The sequence below is a fragment of the Eleutherodactylus coqui genome, chromosome 2, assembly GCF_035609145.1.
Source record: "Eleutherodactylus coqui strain aEleCoq1 chromosome 2, aEleCoq1.hap1, whole genome shotgun sequence".
Classification (NCBI taxonomy): Eukaryota; Metazoa; Chordata; class Amphibia; order Anura; family Eleutherodactylidae; genus Eleutherodactylus; species Eleutherodactylus coqui.
This window is the reverse complement of record NC_089838.1, coordinates 236,424,388-236,451,380: the sequence shown is the minus strand read 5'-3', so window position 1 is coordinate 236,451,380 and position 26,993 is coordinate 236,424,388. Positions and strand designations below refer to the sequence as shown.

The following is a 26,993-nucleotide window of genomic DNA, read 5'->3' as shown; positions in this document are numbered from 1 at the left end:
TCCTCTTCTATGTCTTTAGGCATAAATCTCCTTGTCTCCTCTAGTGACTATTTCTCAATCAGTTTTTCTTCTTTCTTGAAACGGATTCTCTTCATAATTCTTCTTTACATACCATGCTGATTTTTGTACTCACACTTTCCCCTTCCTACCACACTGACTTTCATCTGTTCATCAGGTCTTCAACTCCATCTCAGACTCTGAACTCTCCCCCTCTACTGCCACTCCTCTCTCTCCTATTATCTAACCTTTCTCAGCTAACCAGTGTGTAGGACTTATCGTCAAATTATAGTGCAGCTATCTTCTGCTACCTAACTAACCAATGAGATGTGGAGTGATTTGCCAATTAAACTATGAGTGGAAACCAGCAAAATATGAACATCGTAAAGTAAACTATACACATTTAAGAAGTAACCACATTACTAATGGAGTTTACAACTCTGGTACACTACACTTATCTACTATCTTGTGGATAGGGAATAAGTTTATTTCATGGGACAACCCCTTTAAAGACATTCCCTGCCCCTCCATTGAGGAGGGAGGAGGCAAGTTGGGTTCCCTTCCATTATCTACAGCTGAAATCAGTGTTCAACATAGCTCTCTGCTTTGAATTTGCTCACATTAGGGAGGGTAATGTAATAGCTATCTTTTATATTAAAGGGGTTTTCCAGGAAAATAATATTGATGACCTATCCTCATAATCGCTGATGATCTACCGCTATGGTTCACCAGTGATCAACTGTTTTTTCGGGCCACTATCAGTGCAACAGGGCCAGATGTTGTCATTGGGGTCTGAGCAGGGAGTCTATCAGTGGAAGCAAAGCCATTGATACAAATACAGTGCCCAAAGTGTAATAGGCAGCTATGCTCTCTGGTCAGTCTCTTCTAAGTAAACTTTTCAGGTAATCAGCTGTAATCTACAGGTAAACCTGTAAGAATATGTTCAATTACTATGCAGCACCACCACAGGGAAAATGAACATGTTGTACAATGCGCAGAGGTACCAAGTCCTCTACAGAGTGTTGACACTTGTAGTCACTCTATATTCCAGCTATATGGGGATCCCATACTATTAGCTCAGAATGCCCTAATGAAGTACTTGTAACTAAACAAACGAGAATTCGTTCACTTCTCGTTCATTGTTCAGTTTCTGCATGCAGAGAAATGGACATATCAGTCCATGTAAACAGGCAGTTTACTTATGAACGACTGCCTGTTCATTGTGAATGGAGGTGGGTGGGGCGGGCCGGAACGATCCCTGGGCAGCTCTGCCTCCATTGACTAAGCAATGATTGCTTCTGTGTAAAAGCACAAGAGCGATTATTGCTGGGACGACCTGTTGGACATCTGCATCTGACAGGTCATCCATGGTAAAATGGCTTTAAGTTGTACTGCAATGACAATAGACATTTACATGAAGTTCCTGTGTAAGTAACTCATGGGTTGGGTTCCCAGCATTGCGACCTCCTTGATCTGTATGTTTGAAGGGGCAAAGAACTTTGTAAATAAAATGACACTACATATTAAAATGTCATCAATTGTGACACCCTCATGAGATGAGTAAGTGTACAACACTACCCAAAACAAGACCACCATAATAAGAAAATCCATGACAATTCACTTATTTTACTTTAAAGCAATTCATTTATTGTTGCTGCCCTTTATTATGGAAATATTCAGCAAGTAACAATCCATGTATATACCATACAGCATGCAATGTTATGCACATACGTGGCAAATCTATAAAACTGTTTCTTCACAGTATAAAAACCATAAAACTTATGTATAAATACATGCAGAAAGCCATGTAATCATATTTAACTATGATCCGGAGAATCCAGCTGGGAGTCACTAGCACAAAAGGTTATTAGACATTCTCAGTACTAGTTCAGTTTATAAAATGAGACTTATTGTCTCTCCTTTTAGTATTTTAGATTGTAGCAGGTTTCTTTGACCTCTAGGTGTCACTATCGCCATTAATGAAAACCATAAATAGCAGTAACACCAGCATCTTATTGCGTTGCATGAACTGGTAAGTGGTGATTACTACTAAGAAGTAGAATCATGCAGGTAAAAAAGTTTTAGGTTTATGAGAAACAGTAAAAAAAATGGTTAAAAGAGATTTGCATATTGGTAACAAAACACTTGTTTCTGAAAAATACAATCCAAGACTGAATTAGGATCACTATCTATGATCCCCTTAAAATAGCTTGCATGTGTGTAGGGAAAAGGGGAAGAAAATGACATGCTACATTCACAGCTGCCTTTATGATAAGACAGAGGTAGACATAAAATGAGTGCACCTGTTCTCCTTGTCACCGTGCAGTCCTGTACTAATGGATTTCATAGCCAATTCATAAATGCAAATGGAACATTTAAAAAATGTTTTACCTCAGTGATTTTGGTCTTTAAAAAAAGCATAATTTGGAGAGCAAAAGAATCACATTTTTTGTTAGACTCTTCCAGGTCAGAAGAGCTTGTAATTCCAAGCAGGTCACACTGGAAAGTCAACACTTTAAAACTAGCTTTGCTTATATATTGAGGTGCTAAAAAGCTGATTTACTGCAAGTTTCCAGCTATTGTATTAACTTAAATAGGACTGCAGGGTTCCACGGCGACGAACATCACAGGTCCAGCAGTGGAATCCACCTCCTAACGAATTCGCATGGCGAATACTCACTTTAACGGTGGAGATGCCTAGAATTAAGAAAAGAAATTAAAAGATCAATTACAGAATTTAAAAGAACTTTACGGGAAAAGTTATTGTATATACCCGAGTATTAGCCGACACGAGTATAAACCGAGTCAATAACTTTTACCACAAAAAACTGGTAAAACTTATTGGCTCAAGTATCAGCCAAGCTATACTCGAGTATATACCAGGTAAAAAAAAAAACAAACGCAATACTCACCTCCCATCCGGTGTCTGTGTCCCCGGCGGTGTGGCAAGCTGCTTCAGACTTCTCCCCACTGTCATCTTCCTGCTTGATTTTCAATTCTCCTGCCGTCAGCGCTGTGTAACTAAGCGCTGTGATTGGATCGAGCGTCGGCCAATCACAGCAGGCACTCTATAAACCAACCACAGCCATTCAGTGATGTCGTTCACTGAATGGCTGTTGAATGATCGAGCGTCGGCTGTGATTGGCTGGCGCTCGATCAAATCACAGCGCTTACTTACACAGGAGAATTGAAAACCGTGCCAGGGAGATGACAGCGGGGAAAAGTTTGAATCATCTTGCCGCACCGCCGGGGAGACCATATCGCCGGGGACACAGACGTTGGCTAAGAGGTGAGGATTGCGGGGTTTTTTGTTTTTTTTTCTACTTCACTCGAGTATAAGCCGAGGGGGGCTTTTTCAGCACATTTTTTGTGCTGAAAAACTTGGTGTATACTCAAGTATATACGGCGAATATATATTTTTTAAAAGAGTTGTACCACAATAGACTTATCACTGCTGAGACCCCTACCGATCCCGAGAACAGGGGTTCTGTGTCTTCTCCTCACCACAGGCTCTCTGCACCCACCCATAGTGATGTGGAGACTGAATGGAGCAGCAGTTGCAGCGCTGCTCCATTAATTTCAATGAGACTGACAGAAGTAACCCAGTATAAGCAGGTGACGGTCTTCGGCAGTCCCATCGAAAATTAATGGGGCGGCATTGCGTTGCTCGACTGCTCTTCTATTCAATCTCCTACTCACTGCAGAAGGCACAATGATCTTGCAGTATACAAGAGAGGGGGACACAGGACCAGAATTATTAGGATCAGTGGGGGTCTCAGCAGTGAAACCCCCACTGATTTGACTGTTATAACCTATCCTATGGATAGGTGATCAAAGTTGATTTTGGTACAACCCCTTGGTGTAGAATTTTTCTACACCGTTATGTACTGATAATTTTCTTATTCTTGTAATGTAATCTCTGGTTTGCTTTAAAGATTATATTAGGAATTACCATTTCTTTAACAAAGCTTTCCCTTTAAAAATGGGAGTGGTGTGGGAGAGCTGCAGGACATGTGGACATGTTCTTCACTGCTATAGAGGTTATGTCCAGATCACTCCTGCTATGATTCTGATAATACTGGGCAAGTTCTTGGAATCCGAGTCCCTAATTTTATTTATAGTAGCTCAAAACTGAAGTTCCCTTTAAATTCATATTAGATTAACCACAGACAGCCACATACGGGTTAAATATGGTCCTAAACATAGGGAGTTATGACTCACATGGTAGCAAATACTTGACATAGGGGTGTATACATTGTTCTATATTCAGTATGCACATAATTGATTTGTCATCATATTTAATACAAACCTAAGTTCTCAAACATCTTGTGAATGGAAGTCTCATTGGCATCCACCATTACACGTTTCTCATCCAGCATTAAGACATTCATGGAAAGCCATTTTGAAGACATCCAAAGAGGATGATCTGAAAAAGGAACAACACAAAGAATGACATGTGGGAAAATAAAAATATTTGAAGACGGCATTCTAGAAGGAACAATATCTCCTTGCTGGTGAGAACATTAAAGGGGGTGTCCCATCAAAATAAGTTAATCCCCTATCCACAGGATTGGGGATAATTATCTGATCGGTTGGGATCCGACCACTATGACTCCCATGTACCCAAGAGAGGGGGTTCCCAAAAGTCCCCGAATGAATATAGCAGCAGTTGACCAGTAGCTCCATTCATTTCAGTGGGACTGCTGGAGGTAGCTGAGTGCTTGGACTTCATTTTTCTAGCAGCCCCATTAAAATAAATAGCAAAGGGATTTGCATGCGTGATCACCAGTCCATTCATTTGGGGACCTTCAGGAGCCCTGATTCTGTGCTTGGTGGGGTTATACCCCATCCCGCCATTATGGTTAGGCGATAACTTCTTTTGGTGGTGCAACTCCTTGAACCCTTTAATGCCACAGGACGTAACTTTTTTATGTCCTGGCAAGATGGCAGTGCCTCCCATTTGCAACAGCGAGGATTGATGTGAATCAGTGTAGATCGTGGCATGAAAAGGATTCACAGAGGACGCGTGCTCCCTCTGTGACATCATTGGTCATCCTATATGTAATCGCAGAGGGCCGATGGGTTGCCATGGCAACTGGATGCCCAGACCCTGGTGTCCGGGCCTACCATGGCCTGTGATTGCTATTGTGAGCGATAATGCATTGCGGTACAGAAGTACCACTATGCATTATTATAGCGATCAGAGCTTTTCTGGTTCAGGTCCCCTACAGGGAAATAAAAATATTTAGTATTATCTTATCCATAATGACCTGTACAAAAAATAGAACTAAAAAGAAACGAAAAAACAAAGGCAAAATACTTGTTTTGTTCACTTTGTCTTACAAAAAAAACATAGTAAATGTGATCAAAAAAGCCATATCGAAGCTAAAATGCTACAAATAGAAATTACTGCTGGTTACGACAAAAATAAGCCCTGGAGTACATATGACTTTTTGATCGCTTTTTATTACATTTTTTCTTGGATACAGGGTGAACAAAAAAGCGCAATTCTGGTGTTCTTTTTTTTTTTCCGGACGACGTTCACCGTGCAGGGTAAATAATGCATTACTTTGATAGATCGGACTTTTATGGACGCAGCGATGCCAAATATGTATTTTTGTTTTACTATTTAGATTCTTTTATTATAAATATGGCAAAAGGATTTTTTTTTTACTTTTATTACCTGTTATTATTTTTTTTAAATAGGAAAACTTATTTAAACTTATTTTTACTCTTTATTTTAGTCCCCAGAGAGAAACAAGAACATGTGATTCTTTGATCGCTCCTGCAGTATGATGTAAGGCCACAGCATTACATCATACTGGGATCGGACAGGCATTCTATCAAGCCACCCTAAGCGCATGGTTTGATAGGCATTCTGCTATGACAGCCCTGGGGCCTTTCAGAAGGCACCCGGCTTCCGTGACACCCGCAAGGCAACTCGCGATCTCATGACGGGGGGCTGTACGGGATCCCAGAACAGCGGTCCGGGGTTTTAAATGCTGCTGTCAGAACGGACTATGGCATTTAAAAGGTTAACAGCTCAGATGAGCTGCCCGGTTTTTCGGAGCTGTTACAGTTGGGTGTCAGCTAAGAAACATCTGTGTTGTGTGTGAAGAGAGATCGCTGCGCAATCTCTCTTCATACATACCCCAATACTGCAGGATGTAACTGTATGTTCTATAGCATTAAGGAGTTAATAGATTTTTCTCTGTAGTGCATTAGTGTAGAGTTCACTGTACATATTATGCATCCAATCGGATTCTGATAATTACTTAATTACTAGACTCCATTCATTCAGTAGATGCAATATACTCCTGAAAATACCAACATGACTATCTATAGTGTCTCTAAAGGAATCTGTCACCTATATTTAGCCCCATTAGCTAAGCTTATGTTCTGAATGGAGGTGACCCATGGAGCCCAGGGAGGTAAGTGTTATACTTACCTTCCCCATTGTTCTCCCGGTATCACCGCTGGAAGCTGCTGCTGAATACGTTGAGCGGCACTGCTAAGTAGTCCGCCCATTGTAAAATTATAATGAGCGGACATAGTGCACTGTTCAATGCATTGAGCGGCAGCTTTCAGTGCTCACACCGAGGAAACAACGGGGGGAGTCAAGTATGACACTTACGTCCCCGGGCTCCACGGGTCACCTATATTCAGACCATAAGCTTAGCTGATAGGGCTAAACATTGGCGGCAGATTCTCTTTAAGTTAGCACTGGCTCCTAACTTTTCTCAGTAGGGTCCTAGGCCTGGGCTGGACTTGTCAAGACCTTTATGGAAAATGTGTTTTATCAAAGGTAATAAGAAAAATTATGAAAAGCATATATTACACTTACCATCTGGGATGAGTGGAGTGGGAGGAGTGACGATAGTCCAGCCAGCCTTCTTGAACAGGTCAATCTATTAAAAAAGTATTTAATGGGGTTATTACTAGTATTAGTAAATGTAAGGTATGATCTGAAAGAGATTAGATAGATGCGAGGATAGAAAGAAGCGAGGATAGACAGAAGCGAGGATAGACAGAAGCGAGGATAGACAGAAGCGAGGATAGACAGAAGCGAGGATAGACAGAAGCGAGGATAGACAGAAGCGAGGATAGACAGAAGCGAGGATAGACAGAAGCGAGGATAGACAGAAGCGAGGATAGACAGATGCGAGGATAGACAGATGCGAGGATAGACAGATGCGAGGATAGACAGATGCGAGGATAGATAGATAGATAGATAGATAGATAGGATAGATATGGATTCACCTGATGGCAAGGGCGATCTGGATTAGAGAGCACAAGGCCTGGTCCAATAATATTGAAGGTTGCATCAATATGCATAGGATTAGGGTCCTTAAATGAGATAACATGCACTTTGTATTCGGGTGCCAGGTGTCTGCGCATCCATTCAATTCCAAGATAGTTTGTCACCTAAAAACAAAATTGCAGTAAATGACAGAAATGTCTGAATGCGATATGTTTAGGGGAACAAATAACCTGGAAATAGGATTTCAGAATATTAGCAGCCAGGACACAGTAAGGGCGCCTTCACAGGGCACATATCTGCTTTCCCACAACAAATATGTATCAAATTCAAACCTTAATGTTGCAGATTTGGCAACATTTTTAATTGCGGAAATGCAGAGAACCCTTGCAGCATAAATAGATAAGCTGTGGATTTAGGATCTGCAGCGATTCGTTTTCGAAGATTTCCACGGCATATGAAGGAGATTTTATAAATTTCTTCCAGATGGCTTGGATTATAAATGTTGGGGAATTTACTCTATAGTTCCATTAGTGGAAATTCCACAGCATTTCCATTGTGTGTGAAGACAGCCGGGCAGCTACACATGAGCGTATGCATAATGTCGCACACTTCAGCATAACTTATTTGGGTATCTTCAATTTTCTTTAATAGTACCTACTAGAGATGAGCGAACACCAAAATGTTCGGGTGTTCGTTATTCGGAACGAACTTCCCGTGATGCTCGAGGGTTCGTTTCGAACAACGAACCCCATTGAAGTCAATGGGCGACCAGAACATTTTTGTATTTCGCCGATGCTCGCTAAGGTTTTCATGTGTGAAAATCTGGGCAATTCAGGAAAGTGATGGGAATGACACAGTGACGGATAGGGCAGGCGAGGGGCTACGTGTTGGGCTGCATCTCAAGTTCACAGGTCCCACTATTAAGCCACAATACCGGCAAGAGTGGGCCCCCCCCCCCTCCCAACAACTTTTACTTCTGAAAAGCCCTCATTAGCATGGCATACCTTTGCTAAGCACCACACTACCTCCAACAAAGCACAATCACTGCCTGCATGACACTCCGCTGACACTTCTCCTGGGTTACATGCTGCCCAACCGCCCCCCCTCCCCCCCCACAGCGCACACCAAAGTGTCCCTGGGCAGCCTTCAGCTGCCCTCATGCCACACCACGCTCATGTCTATTTAGAAGTGCGTCTGCCATGAGGAGGAACCGCAGGCACACACTGCAGAGGTTGGCACGGCTAGGCAGCGACCCTCTTTAAAAGTGGCGGAGCGATAGCCCACAATGCTGTACAGAAGCAATGAGAAATAGAATCCTGTGCCACCGCCATCAGGAGCTGCACACGTGGGCATAGCAATGGGGAACCTATGTGCCACACACTATTCATTCTGTCAAGGTGTCTGCATGCCCCAGTCAGACCGGGCTTTTTAATTCATAGACACAGGCAGGCACAACTCCCTATTGTGAAGTCCCTGTCGACCCACAGCATGGGTGGCTCCCTGGAACCCACCGGCGGTACACAGAAATATCCCATTGCATTGCCCAACACAGCTGAGGTAGTAATGTCGTGCTTAATGCAGGTGGGCTTCGGCCCACACTGCATGCCCCAGTCTGACTGGGGTTCTTTATAAGTGTACAGATGTAGTAAAAACTCCGTGTGCACCTACAGCATGGGTGGGTGCCAGGAAGCCACCGGCGGTACATAGAAATATCCCATTGCATTGCCCAACACAGCTGAGGTAGTAATGTTGTGCTTAACCCTTTCCAATCCAATTTGTATATGGTTTTCCTAGGGGGCTTACTCTTTTTCTGCTGTTATACAACGGCGCTATATGCTGGCTAAAGCCAGTACTGCATGAGCTGACACGTAGGATAGGCTCCGACAGCAGAGAGGCTGGCAATATACAGTAAGAGAACCCCGACGGACGTCTACCAACAACGGAGCTGTACAGCCTTAAACCCTAATGTCTTCACAGGTCACACAGTGGACTGGAAAGGGTTAATGCAGGTGGGTTTCGGCCCACACTGCATGCCCCAGTCAGACTGGGGTTCTTTACAAGTGGACACATGTAGGTTAAACTCCCTGTGGACCCACTGCCTGGGTGGGTGCCAGGAAGCCACCGGCGGTACATAGAAATATCCCATTGCATTGCCCAACACAGCTGAGGTAGTAATGTCGTGCGTAATACAGGTGGGCTTCGGCCCACACTGCATGCCCCAGTCAGACGGGTTCTTTAGAAGTGTACAGATGTATTAAAAACTCAGTGTGCACCTACAGCATGGGTGGCTCCCTGGAACCCACCGGCGGTACATAAAAATATCCCATTGCATTGCCCAACACAGCTGAGGTAACGTCAGCTGTAATGCAGGTGGCCTAAAAATTAATTTGATTACACTGTAGGCGAGGGCCCACAAAAATTGCTGTATCAACAGTACTAATGTACATCCCAAAAATTGGCCATGGCCAGCCAAGAGGGCAGGTGAAACCCATTAATCGCTTTGGTTAATGTGGCTTAAGTGGTAACTAGGCCTGGAGGCAGCCCAGTGTAACGAAAAATTGGTTCAAGTTAAAGTTCCAATGCTTTTAAGCGCATTGAAACTTATAAAAATTGTTCTGAAAAATTATTTGAGTGAGCCTTGTGGCCCTAAGAAAAATTGCCCGTTCAGCGTGATTACGTGAGGTTTCAGGAGGAGGAGCAGGAGGAGGAGGAGGAGGAATATTAGACACAGATTGATGAAGCAGAAATGTCCCCGTTTTGGATGGTGAGAGAGAACGTAGCTTCCATCCGCGGGTGCAGCCTACGTATTGCTTACGTATCGCTGCTGTCCGCTGGTGGAGAACAGAAGTCTGGGGAAATCCAGCCTTTGTTCATCTTGATGAGTGTTAGCCTGTCGGCACTGTCGGTTGACAAGCGGCTACGCTTATCTGTGATGATTCCCCCAGCCGCACTAAACACCCTCTCCGACAACACGCTAGCCGCAGGACAAGCAAGCACCTCCAGGGCATACAGCGCTAGTTCAGGCCACATGTCCAGCTTCGACACCCAGTAGTTGTAGGGGGCAGAGGCGTCACCAAGGATGGTCGTGCGATCCGCTACGTACTCCCTCACCATCCTTTTACAGTGCTCCCGCCGACTCAGCCGTGACTGGGGAGCGGTGACACAGTCTTGGTGGGGAGCCATAAAGCTGGCCAGGCCCTTAAAGACTGTTGCACTGCCTGGGATGTACATGCTGCTCGATCTACGCACATCCCCTGCTACCTTGCCCTCGGTACTGCGCCTTCTGCCACTAGCGCTGTCGGCTGGGAATTTTACCATCAGCTTGTCCGCAAGGGTCCTGTGGTATAGCAACACTCTCGAACCCCTTTCCTCTTCGGGAATCAGAGTGGGCAGGTTCTCCTTATACCGTGGATCGAGCAGTGTGTACACCCAGTAATCCGTAGTGGCCAGAATGCGTGCAACGCGAGGGTCACGAGAAAGGCATCCTAACATGAAGTCAGCCATGTGTGCCAGGGTACCTGTACGCAACACATGGCTGTCTTCACTAGGAAGATCACTTTCAGGATCCTCCTCCTCCTCCTCCTCCTCCTCCTCAGGCCATACACGCTGAAAGGATGACAGGCAATCAGCCGGTGTACCGTCAGCAGCGGCCCAAGCTGTCTCTTCCCCCTCCTCCTCATCCTCCTCATGCTCCTCCTCCTCCTCCTGTACGCGCTGAGAAATAGACAGGAGGGTGCCCTGACTATCCAGCGGCATACTGTCTTCCCCCGCCCCCGTTTCCGAGCGCAAAGCAGCTGCCTTTATGGTTTGCAGGGAATTTCTCAAGATGCATAGCAGAGGAATGGTGACGCTAATGATTGTAGCATCGCCGCTCACCACCTGGGTAGACTCCTCAAAATTACCAAGGACATGGCAGATGTCTGCCAACCAGGCCCACTCTTCTGAAAGGAATTGAGGAGGCTGACTCCCACTGCGCCGCCCATGTTGGAGTTGGTATTCGACTATAGCTCTACGTTGTTCATAGAGCCTGGCCAACATGTGGAGCGTAGAGTTCCACCGTGTGGGCACGTCGCACAGCAGTCGGTGCACTGGCAGCTTAAAGTGATGTTGCAGGGTGCGCAGGGTGGCAGCGTCCGTGTGGGACTTGCGGAAATGTGCGCAGAGCCGGCGCGCCTTTACGAGCAGGTCTGACAAGCGTGGGTAGCTTTTCAGAAACCGCTGAACCACCAAATTAAAGACGTGGGCCAGGCATGGCACGTGCGTGAGGCTGCCAAGCTGCAGAGCCGCCACCAGGTTACGCCCGTTGTCACACACGACCATGCCCGGTTGGAGGCTCAGCGGCGCAAGCCAGCGGTCGGTCTGCTCTGTCAGACCCTGCAGCAGTTCGTGGGCCGTGTGCCTCTTATCGCCTAAGCTGAGTAGTTTCAGCACGGCCTGCTGACGCTTGCCCACCGCTGTGCTGCCACACCGCGCGACACCGACTGCTGGCGACATGCTGCTGCTAACACATCTTGATTGCGAGACAGAGGAGGAGGAGGAGGAGGAGGGTGCTTTAGTGGAGGAAGCATACACCTCCGCAGATACCAGCACCGAGCTGGGGCCCGCAATTCTGGGGGTGGGTAGGACGTGAGCGGTCCCAGGCTCTGACTCTGTCCCAGCCTCCACTAAATTCACCCAATGTGCCGTCAGGGAGATGTAGTGGCCCTGCCCGCCTGTGCTTGTCCACGTGTCCGTAGTTAAGTGGACCGTGGCAGTAACCGCGTTGGTGAGGGCGCGCACAATGTTGCGGGAGACGTGGTCGTGCAGGGCTGGGACGGCACATCGGGAAAAGTAGTGGCGACTGGGAACTGAGTAGCGCGGGGCCGCCGCCTCCATGATACTTTTGAAGGACTCAGTTTCCACAACCCTATACGGCAGCATCTCAAGGCTGATGAATTTTGTTATGCGGACGGTTAACGTTTGAGCGTGCGGGTGCGTGGCGGCGTACTTGCGCTTGCGCTCGAACACTTGCGCAAGCGACGGCTGAACGGTGCGCTGAACTACACTGCTGGATGGGGCCGAGGACAGCGGAGATGAGGGTGTGGGTGCAGGCCATGAGGCGGTAGTGCCTGTGTCCTGAGAGGGGGGTTGCATCTCAGTGGCAGGTTGGGGCACAGGGGGAGAGGCAGGGGTGCAAACCGGAGGCGGTGAACGGCCTTCGTCCCACCTTGTGGGGTGCTTGGCCATCATATGTCTGCGCATGGTGGTGGTGGTGAGGCTGTTGGTGTTGGCTCCCCGGCTGAGCTTTGCGCAACAAAGGTTGCACACCACTGTTCGTCGGTCGTCAGGCGTCTCTGTGAAAAACTGCCAGACCTTAGAGCACCTCGGCCTCTGCAGGGTGGCATGGCGCGAGGGGGCGCTTTGGGAAACACTTGGTGGATTATTCGGTCTGGCCCTGCCTCTACCCCTGGCCCTGGCCACCGCACTGCCTCTTGCAACCTGCCCTGCTGATGCCCTTGACTCCCCCTCTGAAGACCTGTCCTCCTGAGTAAGCGTTGCACACCAGGTGGGGTCAGTCACCTCATCGTCCTGCTGCTCTTCCTCCGAATCCTCTGTGCGCTGCTCCCTTGGACTTACTGCCCTTACTACTACCTCACTGCAAGACAACTGTGTCTCATCGTCATCGTCCTCCTCACCCACAGAAAGTTGTTGAGACAGTTGGCGGAAGTCCCCAGCCTCTTCCCTCGGACCCCGGGAACTTTCGAATGGTTGGGCATCAGTGACGATAAACTCCTCTGGTGGGAGAGGAACCGCTGCTGCCCAATCTAAGCAGGGGCCCGAGAACAGTTCCTGGGAGTGTTCCCGCTCCTGAGCAGGTGTCATTGTAGTGGAGTGAGGAGGCTGGGAGGAAGGAGGAGCAGCAGACAGAGGATTCGGATTTGCAGCAGTGGACGGCGCAGAACTGCGTGTTGACGATAGGTTGCTCGAAGCACTTTCTGCCATCCAGGACAGGACCTGCTCACACTGCTCATTTTCTAATAACCGTCTCCCGCGTGGACCCATTAATTGGGCGATGAATGTGGGGACGCCAGAAACGTGCCTCTCTCCTAATCGCGCAGCAGTCGGCTGCGACACACCGGGATCAGGAGCTCGGCCTGTGCCCACACCCTGACTTGGCCCTCCGCGTCCTCGGCCGCGTCCACGTCCTCTAGGCCTACCCCTACCCCTCAGCATGCTGTATTACCAGTGATTTGATTTCACAGGCAGGAAATAAATTGGCGCAAGACTGCAGGCCAAATATAATTTTTTCCCTTTTTGGAAAACGAAAGGCCCCACTGCCTCTAGTGAATGAATAATCTAAGTTTAATAACTGTGCTGTGTCCCTGCTAATGTGTCACAGAACGTGAGGGTAGCAGAGTTATTATAACTCTGGCAGAGCAGGTATTTTTTTTCCCAATTAAGGAAAGCAAATGGCGAAGCCAGCAGTAAAGCGTAGCTGGGTGCGTATGATTTAGCAATGTTTTTCACGCAGCTCACACGTGTCCACCGCCCGTAAGGACGGACAGAGGCTGGACAAATAGATTTGTTTTCACTTGTTTTTCCACCAAAAGGCAGCACTGCGTATATTCAATGAACATGAGAAGTTTAATAACTGTGCTGTGTCCCTGCTAATGTGTCACAGAACGTGAGGGTAGCAGAGTTATTATAACTCTGGCAGAGCAGGTATTTTTTTTCCCAATTAAGGAAAGCAAATGGCGAAGCCAGCAGTAAAGCGTAGCTGGGTGCGTATGATTTAGCAATGTTTTTCACGCAGCTCACACGTGTCCACCGCCCGTAAGGACGGACAGAGGCTGGACAAATAGATTTGTTTTCACTTGTTTTTCCACCAAAAGGCAGCACTGCGTATATTCAATGAACATGAGAAGTTTAATAACTGTGCTGTGTCCCTGCTAATGTGTCACAGAACGTGAGGGTAGCAGAGTTATTATAACTCTGGCAGAGCAGGTATTTTTTTTCCCAATTAAGGAAAGCAAATGGCGAAGCCAGCAGTAAAGCGTAGCTGGGTGCGTATGATTTAGCAATGTTTTTCACGCAGCTCACACGTGTCCACCGCCCGTAAGGACGGACAGAGGCTGGACAAATAGATTTGTTTTCACTTGTTTTCCACCAAAAGGCAGCACTGCGTATATTCTATGAATAATAACTGTGTTGTGGCCCTGCCTATACAATTCTTTCCCTGCAGTATCAATGGAGGGTGGAATGCTCTGCAGAGGCGATTTTGAGAAGCCCAAAAAAAATGCAGCACAGCTAACAGCAGCCTGGACAGTACTGCACACGGATAAATATGGCCCTAGAAAGGACCGTTGAGGTTCTTGAAGGCTACACTCACTCCTAACACTCTCCCTGCCTATGCAGCACTTCTGTCCCTAATGCCAGGTGCAACGCTCTGCAGAGCCGATTTTGAGAAAAAAAAAATGCCACTGCTAACAGCAGCCAACACACAGCTATCAGTGGCCCTAATAAGGACCTTTGGGGGGTCTTGAAGCCTACACTAACTACCAATTCTTTCCCTACAGCAGCTCCGGTATAAACAGCACTGTCCCTCATCTAACTCACACCGCATCTGAGGCGAGCCGCGGGAGGGGCCGACTTTTATATTAGGCGAACACCTGATCTCGCCAGCCACTCACAGCAGGGGGGTGGTATAGGGCTTAAACGTTGCAGGGGGAAGTTGTAATGCCTTCCCTGTCTTTCAATTGGCCAGAAAAGCGCGCTAACGTCTCAGGGAAGGAAGTGAAAGTAACCAGAACACCGCATGGTGTTCGTTACGAATAACGAACATCCCGAACACCCTAATATTCGCACGAATATCAAGCTCGGACGAACGCGTTCGCTCATCTCTAGTACCTACATAATCCACAGTGCAATTCATTATCATGTATAATATTCCAACAACAAGTGGTACTAGGGGCCCTATGCTGTTGGGTGGTAGAAAATGGGCTTTACCTGGCTTCTCTGTGCAAATATATCTCTTCCAGCTCTCATAAAGTCAGCAGCATCAAAACAGGGCTCAAACTCTGTAGTAACAAATTTCCCTTGAGCGGCGAGCTTGTGTCTGTCTTCTACAGTACGAATAGGGTATTCCTGAAATGAAGACATTGAAATAGTGAGTTATCAACTTTATAGTTCTATGATCAGACCACGTACTGCTCTACCAGTGACACGAAGATACGCTTTTTGTGTCGCTTGTTTGTATATCGCTCGTTCTTAAAATTATTATATACAGGGATGGGGGTCATTCATATTAATGTAAAGCACAATTAAGGACAGATAGAAATTTCAACAAGTCCCTGTGCCTTATAAATATTGCCATGTCATAATATATGTAGCTGAGCTTTGTCATTTAACACAACTCTTGATATCAGTGTGTTATCTAATAAACTGACTGCATTATCATCATGTCTCAGAGTTTTCGCAATGCAAAACGGTTACTACGCCAAAGAGTTTATTAACAAATTCAGCTCTGCTATATTAGCATACATGTTGAGGACTCCGTAAAACATTGCAGATATCAGCTAATAGTTTACGTTGTATTATTTGATGGTTTAGCGATTATAGCGGTAATCCTGTGTGTAAATGGGGAGAATGATCACATCCAGATGGAAAATGTATCTAAGCTGCTGAAAATTCTGTTATTCTGATGAGGTTATTGTTTTAATTTTAAAAAGGTTTTTTTTAAATGTAATAATTGTTACATCGTTGTAAAATCTTTTTATTTTTTGGTTGGATGTGGGTAAGCCTCTGTTCAAAAACCTTCTGCTACAGTACTTGGCTTCATATAGTAAGTTTAGTTTAGAGCAATTGAAAGTACAGCAAACAGCACTAAGTCATGGTGATTGCAACTGTCTGCTGAGGTCATGTGTATTGTGGTCATAGCGGCCTGTATTAGGAACTTGTATTATTGCACAGCAGCCCCCTCTAGTGGACAGAAGATGGATGTTTCACTTTTCCTTCCTAAAATATTTCACAATGCTGGTGTGGGAATCGCCAGATTCACCTTGACTAGATTTTCTTCTTCATTGATGTGAGCGAATCAATGTATACAAAGTATATAAAGCCTCGTGATTTAAACATTAGAGACTGCAATGTAATAATGCTCTAAGTTTAATACACAATAATATATAGGATTATGTTTCTGTTTGTCAATACAGACATTCTTTGAGCTTAAAAAAACAAACACTAATCAGAAACAGCATTACTTTGCCACAATGAGGGTCTGTGCATAGCCATTTGTGTAACTTTTATAGAAGTTGTGAGTCACCTCAAGATAGAGGTCGTTAGTGATGTCATCTCCTAGTATTGTTTTCTACTAGACAGTTCACCAACTCGCCAAAAAAGATTTATTGGGAATGTCTGGTGGATAAAAATAGTACTATGCTCAAATAAAGTTAAAACTTGAAATAGGCCGTGTGTTGTGTAGAAGCATCTATGAGATAGATAGATAGATAGATAGATAGATAGATAGATAGATAGATAGATAGATGAGAGAAAGAGAAAGAGAGAGATATGAGAGAAAGAGAGAGATATGAGAGAAAGAGAGAGATATGAGAGAGATAGATAGAGATATGAGAGAGATAGAGATATGAGAGAGAGAGAGATAGATATGAGAGAGATATGAGATAGATAGAGATATGAGAGAGAGAGAGATAGATATGAGAGAGAGATATGAGATAGATAGAGATATGAGAGAGAGAGAGATAGATATGAGAGAGATATGAGATAGATAGAGATTTGAGAGAGAGAGATATGAGATAGAGAGAGATATGAGATAGATAGAGATATGAGATAGAGAGATAGAGATATGAGATAGAGAGATAGAGATATGAGAGAGAGAGAGAGAGATAGAGATAGATAGAGAGAGCGATATGAGAGAGATATGAGATAGATAGATAGAGATATGAGAGAGAGAGATATGAGATAGATAGAGATATGAGAGAGAGAGATATGAGATAGATAGATAGATAGATAGATAGAGATATGAGAGAGATATGAGAGAGAGAGAGATATGAGATAGATAGATAGAGATATGAGAGAGAGCGAGAGAGAGATGAGAAAGATAGAGATATGAGAGAGAGAGAGAGAGAGAGAGAGAGATGAGAAAGATATGAGACAGAGATATGCACCTTTCTGTAAAAATATGTGATGAGTTTTGTATTTCCATTGATTAATGTAAAACAACAGTCACGTGAAATGACATAACATGGATTACAACTGCAAACAGACACATGGAGCACAGAGATAGGATAGACAGAAGATATGATAGTTTGGCACACACAAAACACACCTGCCATTATGCTGCAGAGGAGTCAGGGCCCCCCAAGGAGCCGCAGCCTCTTGAGCACCTTCTAGTGACTGGAGACGGCAGAGAGCTGCACACTGCCAGCATCTCCTCTCCTTTAGCCCAGTTGGCAGTCCTGCCACCAACGATATAGGAAAGAAAGTACCAATGGGGAAGTGAAAACTGGAAAATGCAGCACATTAGCCCTTTTCCATGGCAAAAAGTTTCACAAAATAATAAAAAAGAAGAAAGAAAGATATAAAAATATACCTGGTCATAGAGTGCATCTGCCATTGTTGGTTTAGGCGCAGTGGTCCATTTTGCCCCCCGTTGAAAATAATCTTTAATTAGAGGACGGTAGGCCCTATATTCAAAGAAGCGGGCTCTCCATGCCATAGGGGCTTCAATTATCTCATTACCAACAACCAGCAGGATGTCTCTAGGCATAGCAGCATATAGACCTGCAAATACAGCACAGCAAAAACTTGTCAAAGTCCTATATCTACCATATCTATTATGATTACATATCTGGTGTTTGAAGTGGGTTAAAGGGCTTGTCAAGTTACAACATTTTTACTGATAGGTGCAAATGGCTTAACCCTTAGGGTGGTGGTACATAGGTGCACACAAAACCAGCGCGCCCACGTGTGTGCACAAACACGTGTGAATGCAGGTCCATGCAGCATTGCTTTCAATGGGGCTGTGGCAGCTGCTGGCGGCCCCATTGAAAGCAATGGGCTGCCGGCAACCCCTGCAGTGATTTTCAGGGAAGGGCTTTAAATATAAGACCTTCCTAAAAATCATTCCTATCTGGTGTAAAAACTTTAAAAAAATATATACTCACCTCTCCGGGACTCAGGCATGTCTTATGTCAGTTCGGTGTCTGACTCTTTCCCCTTGGTGTGAGGACACTTGTGCTAGCTATGGTTTGATATCTGTATGCATGAGAGTTCTGAGTGAGGTTCCCTTCACCCTAGGGTTTTGCTTGCATGTTTGTTCTGTGTTGTGTGTGAACAGTGATGTGTTCATTGGGTATGAGTAGATGGCCAGACAAGGTGTATGAACAGTCCTGTTCTATCTTGCTTGCAAATTCCTGGCGTGCTGGTGAGAGCTGTGTCCTGTCCTGCTTTGGATCGTTTGGCATCTAGGATGACGTAGGTTCCTAGGTTGCAGCGTGTGGCCATCCCTGTTGTAACTATTGCTCCCATGCAGGCACATTTCACATGGAAGTTGTCTTGGGAGAGTAGGGACCTACGAGACAACGAGGACCCTTGTCAGCTGGCTCATGGGTTTAAGTGACTTGGCCAGTTCATAAACCAATACCTTATACTTTTATAGCTATTCCATTTGGTTATGTGTGTGGGTATGCTTGGTGTGTTTTAGTCATCAGTTCACTAGGTGGTGGTGGTTAGAGCCTCTGTTCTAGGTGAAAGCCGACTACTGCCAGATAAGTGTTGGTTTATTTTCCTCACTGTGTTGGTGTTTTTGCACAGTTGCATTGCTACATTTAGTGCATCCTTCCTGGCATTTTTATATGGATAGTCAGGCCCTAGAAGAAGATAGTGGGGCTGTCCTTACCAGGACATTAACTCCGCTTTTAGGCAAGGTTTCTCCAATCCTCTTGAGTAGTAGGGGCTAACTACGTCCATCTTCTAAAGCATGATGTGGTGTATTCTTTCCCAGCATATACTGTGGGTTTACTGCCCTGCGTCCATGCTGAGGCACGGTGCTCTAGCACCCAGCGGACATGACAATGTGCAGGTTTAAAGCCTATTAGTGACAATGTGCAGGTTTAAAGCCTATTAGTGACTGCTGTAATAAAATGAGTGGTACTAACTCATCCTCAGCACCAGCGATCCAGCACTGCAGCCTCACGGCGGGTTTTAGAATGGACACCATGTGACTGCTGTAGCCAATCAGAGGCCACAGTGTCACGACCTGTTCTGGCATCAGTGCTCACATCATGATACCAGGAGTTTGGAACTGTGATGCTGGCCGCAGCGGTCACGTGGTGTGCATTCCAAAACTAAAGCCAGGAGGACCGTGGGGCAGCAGCGCTGGATCGCTGGGGCTGAAGACAAGCAAGTACCAATTGTTTAGTTATTTTAAGCCTTGTGTATTATTCGGTAAAAACTATAATGTAACTGGACAACTCCTTTAAATTGGCAGAAAAAGATAAATAATCCATAATCTGATACAGTCAGCACTGGTTAGACAGTGCAAGTTTGTAGGAGTACATCTCATTGACAAGGAAAATGGAGTGCAAATAAGTTCTTTTAAAACAAACCATATAGGAAAGTTTTCCAATTAAAGTATATAATGGGATACTGCTTGAATATGCCATCACTTACTGATCAACGGAGTCCAGCTGTCTAGACCTCCACAATCCTGCAGCATTAGAGGAGTCAACAGGACTGTGTTCCAGTTACTTGCACAGCGGGTGGCCGGCAGTGCACACTATAAGAAAAGTGCCAAAGGGAAGTCTGTCCCTTTATTCTCCAGGCTGGTGGAAGTCAGAGTTCAGATCCCCATTGGCCGTAATGTTATGCCATATCCTCGTGATATTCCACAACATTGAATAGCAAAAAACTTTTTAAGCTTTATTTACACAATATTTGAAAAGGCCCTTTAAGAGGGATATTCCTTTCTAGCATTCATTATGAGGCGCAGTAACTTCTCTCGTATTGTACAGTGCGCCCTGTCATGTGGCAGAGGGCTGGTTAGCTTTTTAAATAGTTACATCATTTAGCAGAAATTCCCTCAATGGTTAGTGCAAACCCACGCAGATCGTAGAACTGGTGATTATGGTTGAAAGCCATTTGCTGTCATGACAACAGGCGCTGGCATGAGAAGTCCAGCAACAATGCTTGTACTCATGAGCTTCGAGAGGACGGCTTAATGAATGCCCTTTTCATCTGGCTGCTTGTGGTGAGATAAGTGCCCCTCACTGTTCTTTGCCAACTCAAGAAGTTCTGACCAATGTGCCCTCAGACTTACACCGGCTAATAATAACCCGCATCATTCAAAATAAAATAATACGAGACCAGCGTATAGAACTGAAGACGATGGAAAATAAAGTTACCCGTGCAAACTTTTTCTAAAGTATTCCAGCATGAGGGACTTTATTCTGAGACTCTTATCGGCCTGCTGTGAATTTCCCATGCTAAAGCAAAGATTAGTCATTCTTCTATGAACAAAGCTGACCTCTTCTGAACGAGCTGCACATTACCTGGAGCAAAGTCCAGAACAGATCATTCATTAAAAGATGACAATTCAATGTCCCTTAAATACTGCTGATGTGTCAAAAGAAAGAGGTTAAACAGGACCTGACACATTCTCTGACAAATGGAACGGGCTGCATACCTTTACAGCCGGGAACCCAACAGTTCCATCTCTGTTTCATTCTGGTTTTAGCCCTCACCCTGTTCGGCTGCAGTGGCTTCCATTACTTTCAGAATCTGACATTAGTCTACTGCCAAGTGCACGGTCTCCACCACCCAGTGTCAATAGGTAATGGGACGTCTGATTGACACTGTGCGGTGGAGACCTCTCACTTGCCAGTAGACTGTCAGGCTCTGAAAGTAACTAGAGCCACTGTGGCCAAATAGGGTGGCTAGGGACTAAAACTGAAATAGAAATGGTGATGGAATCAGTGAGGATTCGACTATATGTGGGCAGCCTGTCCTATCAGGGGACATGACAGACCCTCTTAAAGGGGTTATCGGAGACTTTTGCTATTGATGTCCTCAGGAAAGGTTATCAATAGTTGAACGTCGAGGGTGTGTTGATCACCAGGCCCGTTGCCAATGTGGACTGTGCTGAAAAACATAGCGTTGTCACCACTGCAGCGGCCCTGTTTGTTACTAATGGCACAGCCTCCATTTAATTCAATGGGAGCTGCTGCAGTACTAAACCCAGCCACTACAATCCAAACAGTGCTATCTGCTTCCAGTGCTGTGCATACTGACAGCTGGCCCGCCGATCAGTGGGGATCCTGAGCAGCACACCCCTGTCAATTAACTGTTGATGACCTATCTTGAGGATAGGCCATCAATAGTAAAAGTCCTGGACATCCCCTTTAGCCCCAAGGAGTTAAGGGGATCGCCATCACAAAATAAAAAATGATCTTTCTTTCTATCTAAAATCTACTTATAGTTATACATACAGCACAGGTCCTTGGCATCTGGTATTGAATAATAACATACCTGTAGACTCGAAGTCAGGTGTTTTGTATTGAACTGACCAATCGATCACTTCAGGCCTTTGTACAACAACACCTTCATGGCGTAAAATATTGCACATTTCCTCAATTTCCGCAATGGCTTTCTTCACATGTTCATGAGGAAATCTATTGCCTCCATACTTCTGGTAGAAAGGCCAATACTTCTCATAGGTATTTGCCTACAAATAGCAGTAGGATACATTTAATTATGCATTTTCCATAGAGTCCATCACATAACTCTCTAATGGAAGTAGCTTCTACTAATGACAGAAAGAAACTATATATAATTGAAACATTGTATTCATCTGCCACCATCATCTATGCTTCTGCCCGTCTCCACTATAGTATACAATCTCCCTTGTCCTTTCTGGTGAAAATATTTTAAGGACCAGATGCAACACTAGATGTCATGGACAGCTGCCTCCGACGCTACTTAATGGCTTTGCCAGACCAAAATTGTCACTTGAGCTGACAGCTATATTTTAACCCTTGTATAGCTGTGCCTGCTTTCTGAATGCTACAGTGAAATATGTAACAAAAAGTCCTGCGCTCGCGGTTCCGCTTTCCTACTCTTTTCGGGGTGCAGGAAAGGGGAATCCCCATGGCCACACAGCTCAGTTCCAGGATAGAACAGAACAGTACCGAACAGACCCCATTGACTATAATGGGGTCTGTTCGGTTTCAGCCCAGCTACCCTGCTTTTGTATGGAGGAAAAAGCACTCCATGCAACGCTTCTTTTTCCTGTATTTTCAGTCGGATTTGCAATGGAACCTCCAACCAGAGGTTCCAAAGCAGATGCGAAACCGGCCTAACCTGATGTGATTAAATTTATGTTCACGTTTAAGTTCCATATAGGGATCGATATGCCTTTTTTGTGTGTAGTAATGATCAGGAGTCATTTATGAAACGGTCTAAAAGAAATGCCTTGTTCGAAGTCTGATATAATTCATGGCGCCTTGCCATGAGCACCCTGGCCAGTGTTCAGCTTCACGCACAAGATAACACCTAACTTATACAGATGTGGCGTTCCCAACACGTCACCTGAGATAACACCACTTCATAATCCTTATTCATACTGCTGTCCCATGACTTTTGGCATGTCTGTGCATGTTGGGACATTATAAAGAAAGCTCAATGATTTCAATGGGAACTGTGTAATGCTCCAATAACACTGTGGTTCTGCAGGGCAAGTGAACACCTGCGACTGGATCTATGGATTACGGCTGATCATGACAGTGATGAATCACTCAATAATCAGGTTCCTCTGGGGTAACCCTCCCAACACATATTTAGAGTTGTCCAATTTCTAAGACTTTTCCAAATTAAAATATATAATAAAATACAAATTGTATCATTTAACTCCTGTTTCCTTGATATTGCCTTTGCTATCTATATGGTAGAGCTAGAAGACCTAGGTATTAATAACATTGTAATATTTACCTACAACAGTTCTGAACTTGTTTTAATATGTTTGTTATATGCATTAGCATATATTATAGCAGCTTACCTTCACTTCTACTGTAAATGGAGGAACACTTGCATTTTCTGGTCTTCCCACAATGACTTCCTCTAATGGGTCCCATTCATTGTAAGAGCAGACAGGACTGTCTTGGGGGACAGTGTCATCGACAGTGCAGGCTTTTTGGCTTGCTGCAGCTGCCTGGGTGCTTTGGAAAGTTCGCTGCACCCATCCAACGAGGCCTTTTTTCAGCTGAAAGAATAGAATAAGTAAATATATCGCCGTTGGTATAATGAAAGGTTAAACAGTTCTAAGGAATTCCCATTGCTTCATATATATTAAAGGGCCATTAGAGTTGGAAACTTTTTAAAATAGCTGCTATTGTCAAAGATACATGTGTGTGAATGTTTCTGGAGAGCCTTAGAAATGGAGATATGGCAGATAGAGTAATGATCACAGGGACAGATTTATATGCTGGAATTGCAGAAAAAAATTGTATTGATTTAAACTTTTAGTTTAGTGTCCTTTTAAGCAGCAATTTTGTAGTTGGGTGTTAATCATGTGTGCAGCCACCTGGTGGTGTCTCATGGTATTACATGTATTCATGTTTGACACTGTTATAACATACAGTATATACACTCATTGTAAAAAAAAATCCCCCCCTAGAAGGAGTTGTCGCAGTTAAATGAAACTTTCTATGTGTGATTGTAATGTTGATATAGGTAAGGGATTACATATACGAGCAAAAGAATAATTTGCTTTGAAAAACGGACCCCTTGAAGTCAGGCTCTAGTACCCTGTTGTACCACCTCTAGTTTGGATACAAGATGTGATATGGGCGGGTATGGAGGCTCTAGTAGCCTGTTGTACCGCCTCTAGCTTGGATACAAGATGTGATATGGCGGGTATGGAGGCTCTAGTAGCCTGTTGTACCGCCTCTAGCTTGGATACAAGATGTGATATGGGTGGGCATGAAGGCTCTAGTACCCTATTGTACCGCCTCTAGCTTGGATGTAAGATGTGATATGGGTGAGCATGGAGGCTCTAGTAGCCTGTTGTACCGCCTCTAGCTTGGATGCAAGATGGAATACGGGCAGGTATGTAGGCACACAGGTTCTGTATGGTATCCTGCAGCATATTGGTCCACATTTGCTCTAACTGAGCCTCTAGTTCACACATGCCAAACACAAGGCCCGCGGCCTGAATCCGGCCTGCTGTCTTATTTAACGTGGCTCGCCGGCTTTGAATTAAACCTTAAAGCGGTTATTCAGGCAGCTCTGGACCAGAGCTGTAGACTGGGTGAGTGTAAAGCGTGTAAAGATGCTGCCTCTCCACAGGCCAATATGTGGGTTGCTATTGGCCTTTGGCCAGGCAGCATCCCTGGGAATACTATGGGGATCACTATTACTACTGGGGCCAATATAGGGGACACTAACTACTTGGGTCACTCTTACTACTGGGGCTACTATGGGTGTCACTCTTACTACTAAGACCAATATAGGTGTCACTTTTACTACTGGGGCCTCTATGAGGGCCACTATCAGGGCTCATTCACACGTGCGTAAGCGCTTTTCGGTCGTAAAAATATACTGCACATTTGTGCAACCAAAATCTGCATTTTTCAGATGTTCTGGCTTGTTTTTTTTGTGCACAAATACACTGCATATTTGCGCGCGCAAAAAAGATGGCAGACAGGCTCATTGAAATGGTGTGTGAATATGCAGGTTTCCATGCGTATTTGCACCCACCCATTCACTTCAATGACCTATTGCAGTGCGTAATACAATCGTGAGTGAACCTACTGAAATAATGGGTTCTATTCTATTCACTGTGCATTACGTGCGCAAAAATTGTGTATATAATACGCTGCGCAAATACACTCATGTGAACGAGCCCTACTATTCAATTACAATTGGCACTTTGAAGGCAACCATAAGGCTGATGTGTCCCTCGATGAAAAGGAGTTTGACACTCCTGCTCTAGATCATGCAAACTCGTAGACTGTCGAAATTGGCGTCCCAGATGTCCAATACATGTTCCACTGGTGATAAATCTGGCGACCGGGTGGGCCACGGTAGTGTGGCAATGTTGCAGAGACATTCCTGTAACAACCTTGCTGTGAGCGGCCAAACATTATCCTGCTGGCTGCAGGATGTCCTGCACATATCACTGACCTGCGTTGTCTCTTGTACTATAACTAAGGGTGACAGAATGTCATAGGCGATGGCCCCCTCCAGAACATCAACCAGCAGTGGGGGCAGTGTGCTGCTGGACAGCAACGGCAGGATTGAGGCGCTCACCCCTGGGTACCCAAGACCTGAACACGGCCGCCGTCAATGCCCAAACTATACATGGATTTGTCGCAGACGACAACCCAGTTCCACTCCACAGCAGTCCAGTTTCATCATTCACAACACCACTGCAAACAGAGGTGACTGTGGGTGGGTGCCAAGGGCAATACACATAGTGGGCACCATGAGACCAAATGTCCTTCAGCCAAACGTCTATAAATGGTTCCAACAGACATGGGGTGTAACAATGGTGCCAACTGTCTCAGGATGGTGGAAAACAAAACAGCTGGAATTGCTCGTGCTTGTCATACGATCAGACGATCCTCCCTACTGGTGGTTTGTTGACGGTGTCCTGAGCCCTGTTGCCTTGTGTGCCCTTATGCATCAACTAGATACCTCCTAACAGTCTGGTCAGAACGACCCAGGTTGGCGGCAATTCATTGGTACAACCATCCAACTTCTTACATTCCAATAATGCGCCCCTCTCAAACTCTCTTAAGTGGCATCCTTGAGGCATCTAGTGGTCAACAAGCTCTACACAAGTGGAAAAAGAGGTCACTAAACACAAGTAGCCTCTGAGAGCCTTCTTATAAGCCAAGGGTGGAACCACTTTTAGGGCCTCGGGTGGCAAGACCGTTCATCTAATCACACCACATCATTTGTATATCTGCCTGAGATGTAACTGCATGCCGTTCTGCAGCAAACCGACACCTGTTTCTAGGTGCTTGATCATTTTTGACAATGAGAGTAGAAGGGAAGCGCCCTGCTACATATGATGGCCTCTTGTCTAAGAGGAGATTGATGGTTATGTTTGTGTGCATTTCTGGACTTTCCTGCATGTCACACAGCACGTACACATGTCACTAGTTTTATCCAGCACTCTGGAGGCTTGAACTGTGACCCCTTTAATCTTAAAATAACCAGCAGTCAAAGTAAACTATGTAACCAGTATCTTATCGAAAACCTCGGAGCAGAGCTTGTTTTTGTACAGAAAGAATATTTCATTGATGTGCCTGACAGAGGTATACATAGTAATAGCATTTAGTGAAACCACTTTAATGGGGGAATTTACTGAAGATAGTAACGATGTTAGGAAAACTAGTGTGGCACATACATACGTTACATATTGTATACACACAAAATATCCAGCTATTCATCTACAGATGCAGCAATGTTTAACATGACTCTGAGGCTGGGTTCACGCAGGGCGGATTTGCCACGGAAATTCCGTGCGGAATTTCGCTCTGGCAAATCCGCATACGGCCGCTAATCCCGGGATTAGCCAGTCATGTGGCCGCGATTTGTCAAAAATCTCGTCCACATGGGACAGCCAATCCGTGGCGGCAAAGCCGGCGCTGCGGCGCGGATTTCCCGGCCGCAGCAGGTCTATTTTTTTTCCCACTGCGGCCGCGCTCCTCTCTGTGGAGGAGACGGCCACAACAGA

At 45.2% G+C, this 26,993-nt stretch overlaps 1 protein-coding gene across 1 annotated transcript in view; it reads right to left on the bottom strand.

The window, feature by feature from the left end:
- Nucleotides 1–1,618: 1,618 nt before the first annotated feature.
- GATM (glycine amidinotransferase) overlaps nucleotides 1,619–26,993 on the bottom strand; it is a 30,207-nt gene continuing 4,832 nt past the window's right edge. Inside the window, exons 2-9 of the mRNA XM_066592660.1 lie at nucleotides 23,307–23,510; nucleotides 21,782–21,977; nucleotides 17,847–18,037; nucleotides 15,245–15,382; nucleotides 7,258–7,422; nucleotides 6,842–6,905; nucleotides 4,307–4,423; nucleotides 1,619–2,694 (exon numbers count right to left, since the gene is read on the bottom strand). Of these exons, the coding sequence (XP_066448757.1) occupies nucleotides 2,582–2,694; nucleotides 4,307–4,423; nucleotides 6,842–6,905; nucleotides 7,258–7,422; nucleotides 15,245–15,382; nucleotides 17,847–18,037; nucleotides 21,782–21,977; nucleotides 23,307–23,510 (1,188 nt within the window). The 3' untranslated portion in view covers nucleotides 1,619–2,581. The remainder of the gene's footprint in view (nucleotides 2,695–4,306; nucleotides 4,424–6,841; nucleotides 6,906–7,257; nucleotides 7,423–15,244; nucleotides 15,383–17,846; nucleotides 18,038–21,781; nucleotides 21,978–23,306; nucleotides 23,511–26,993) is intronic.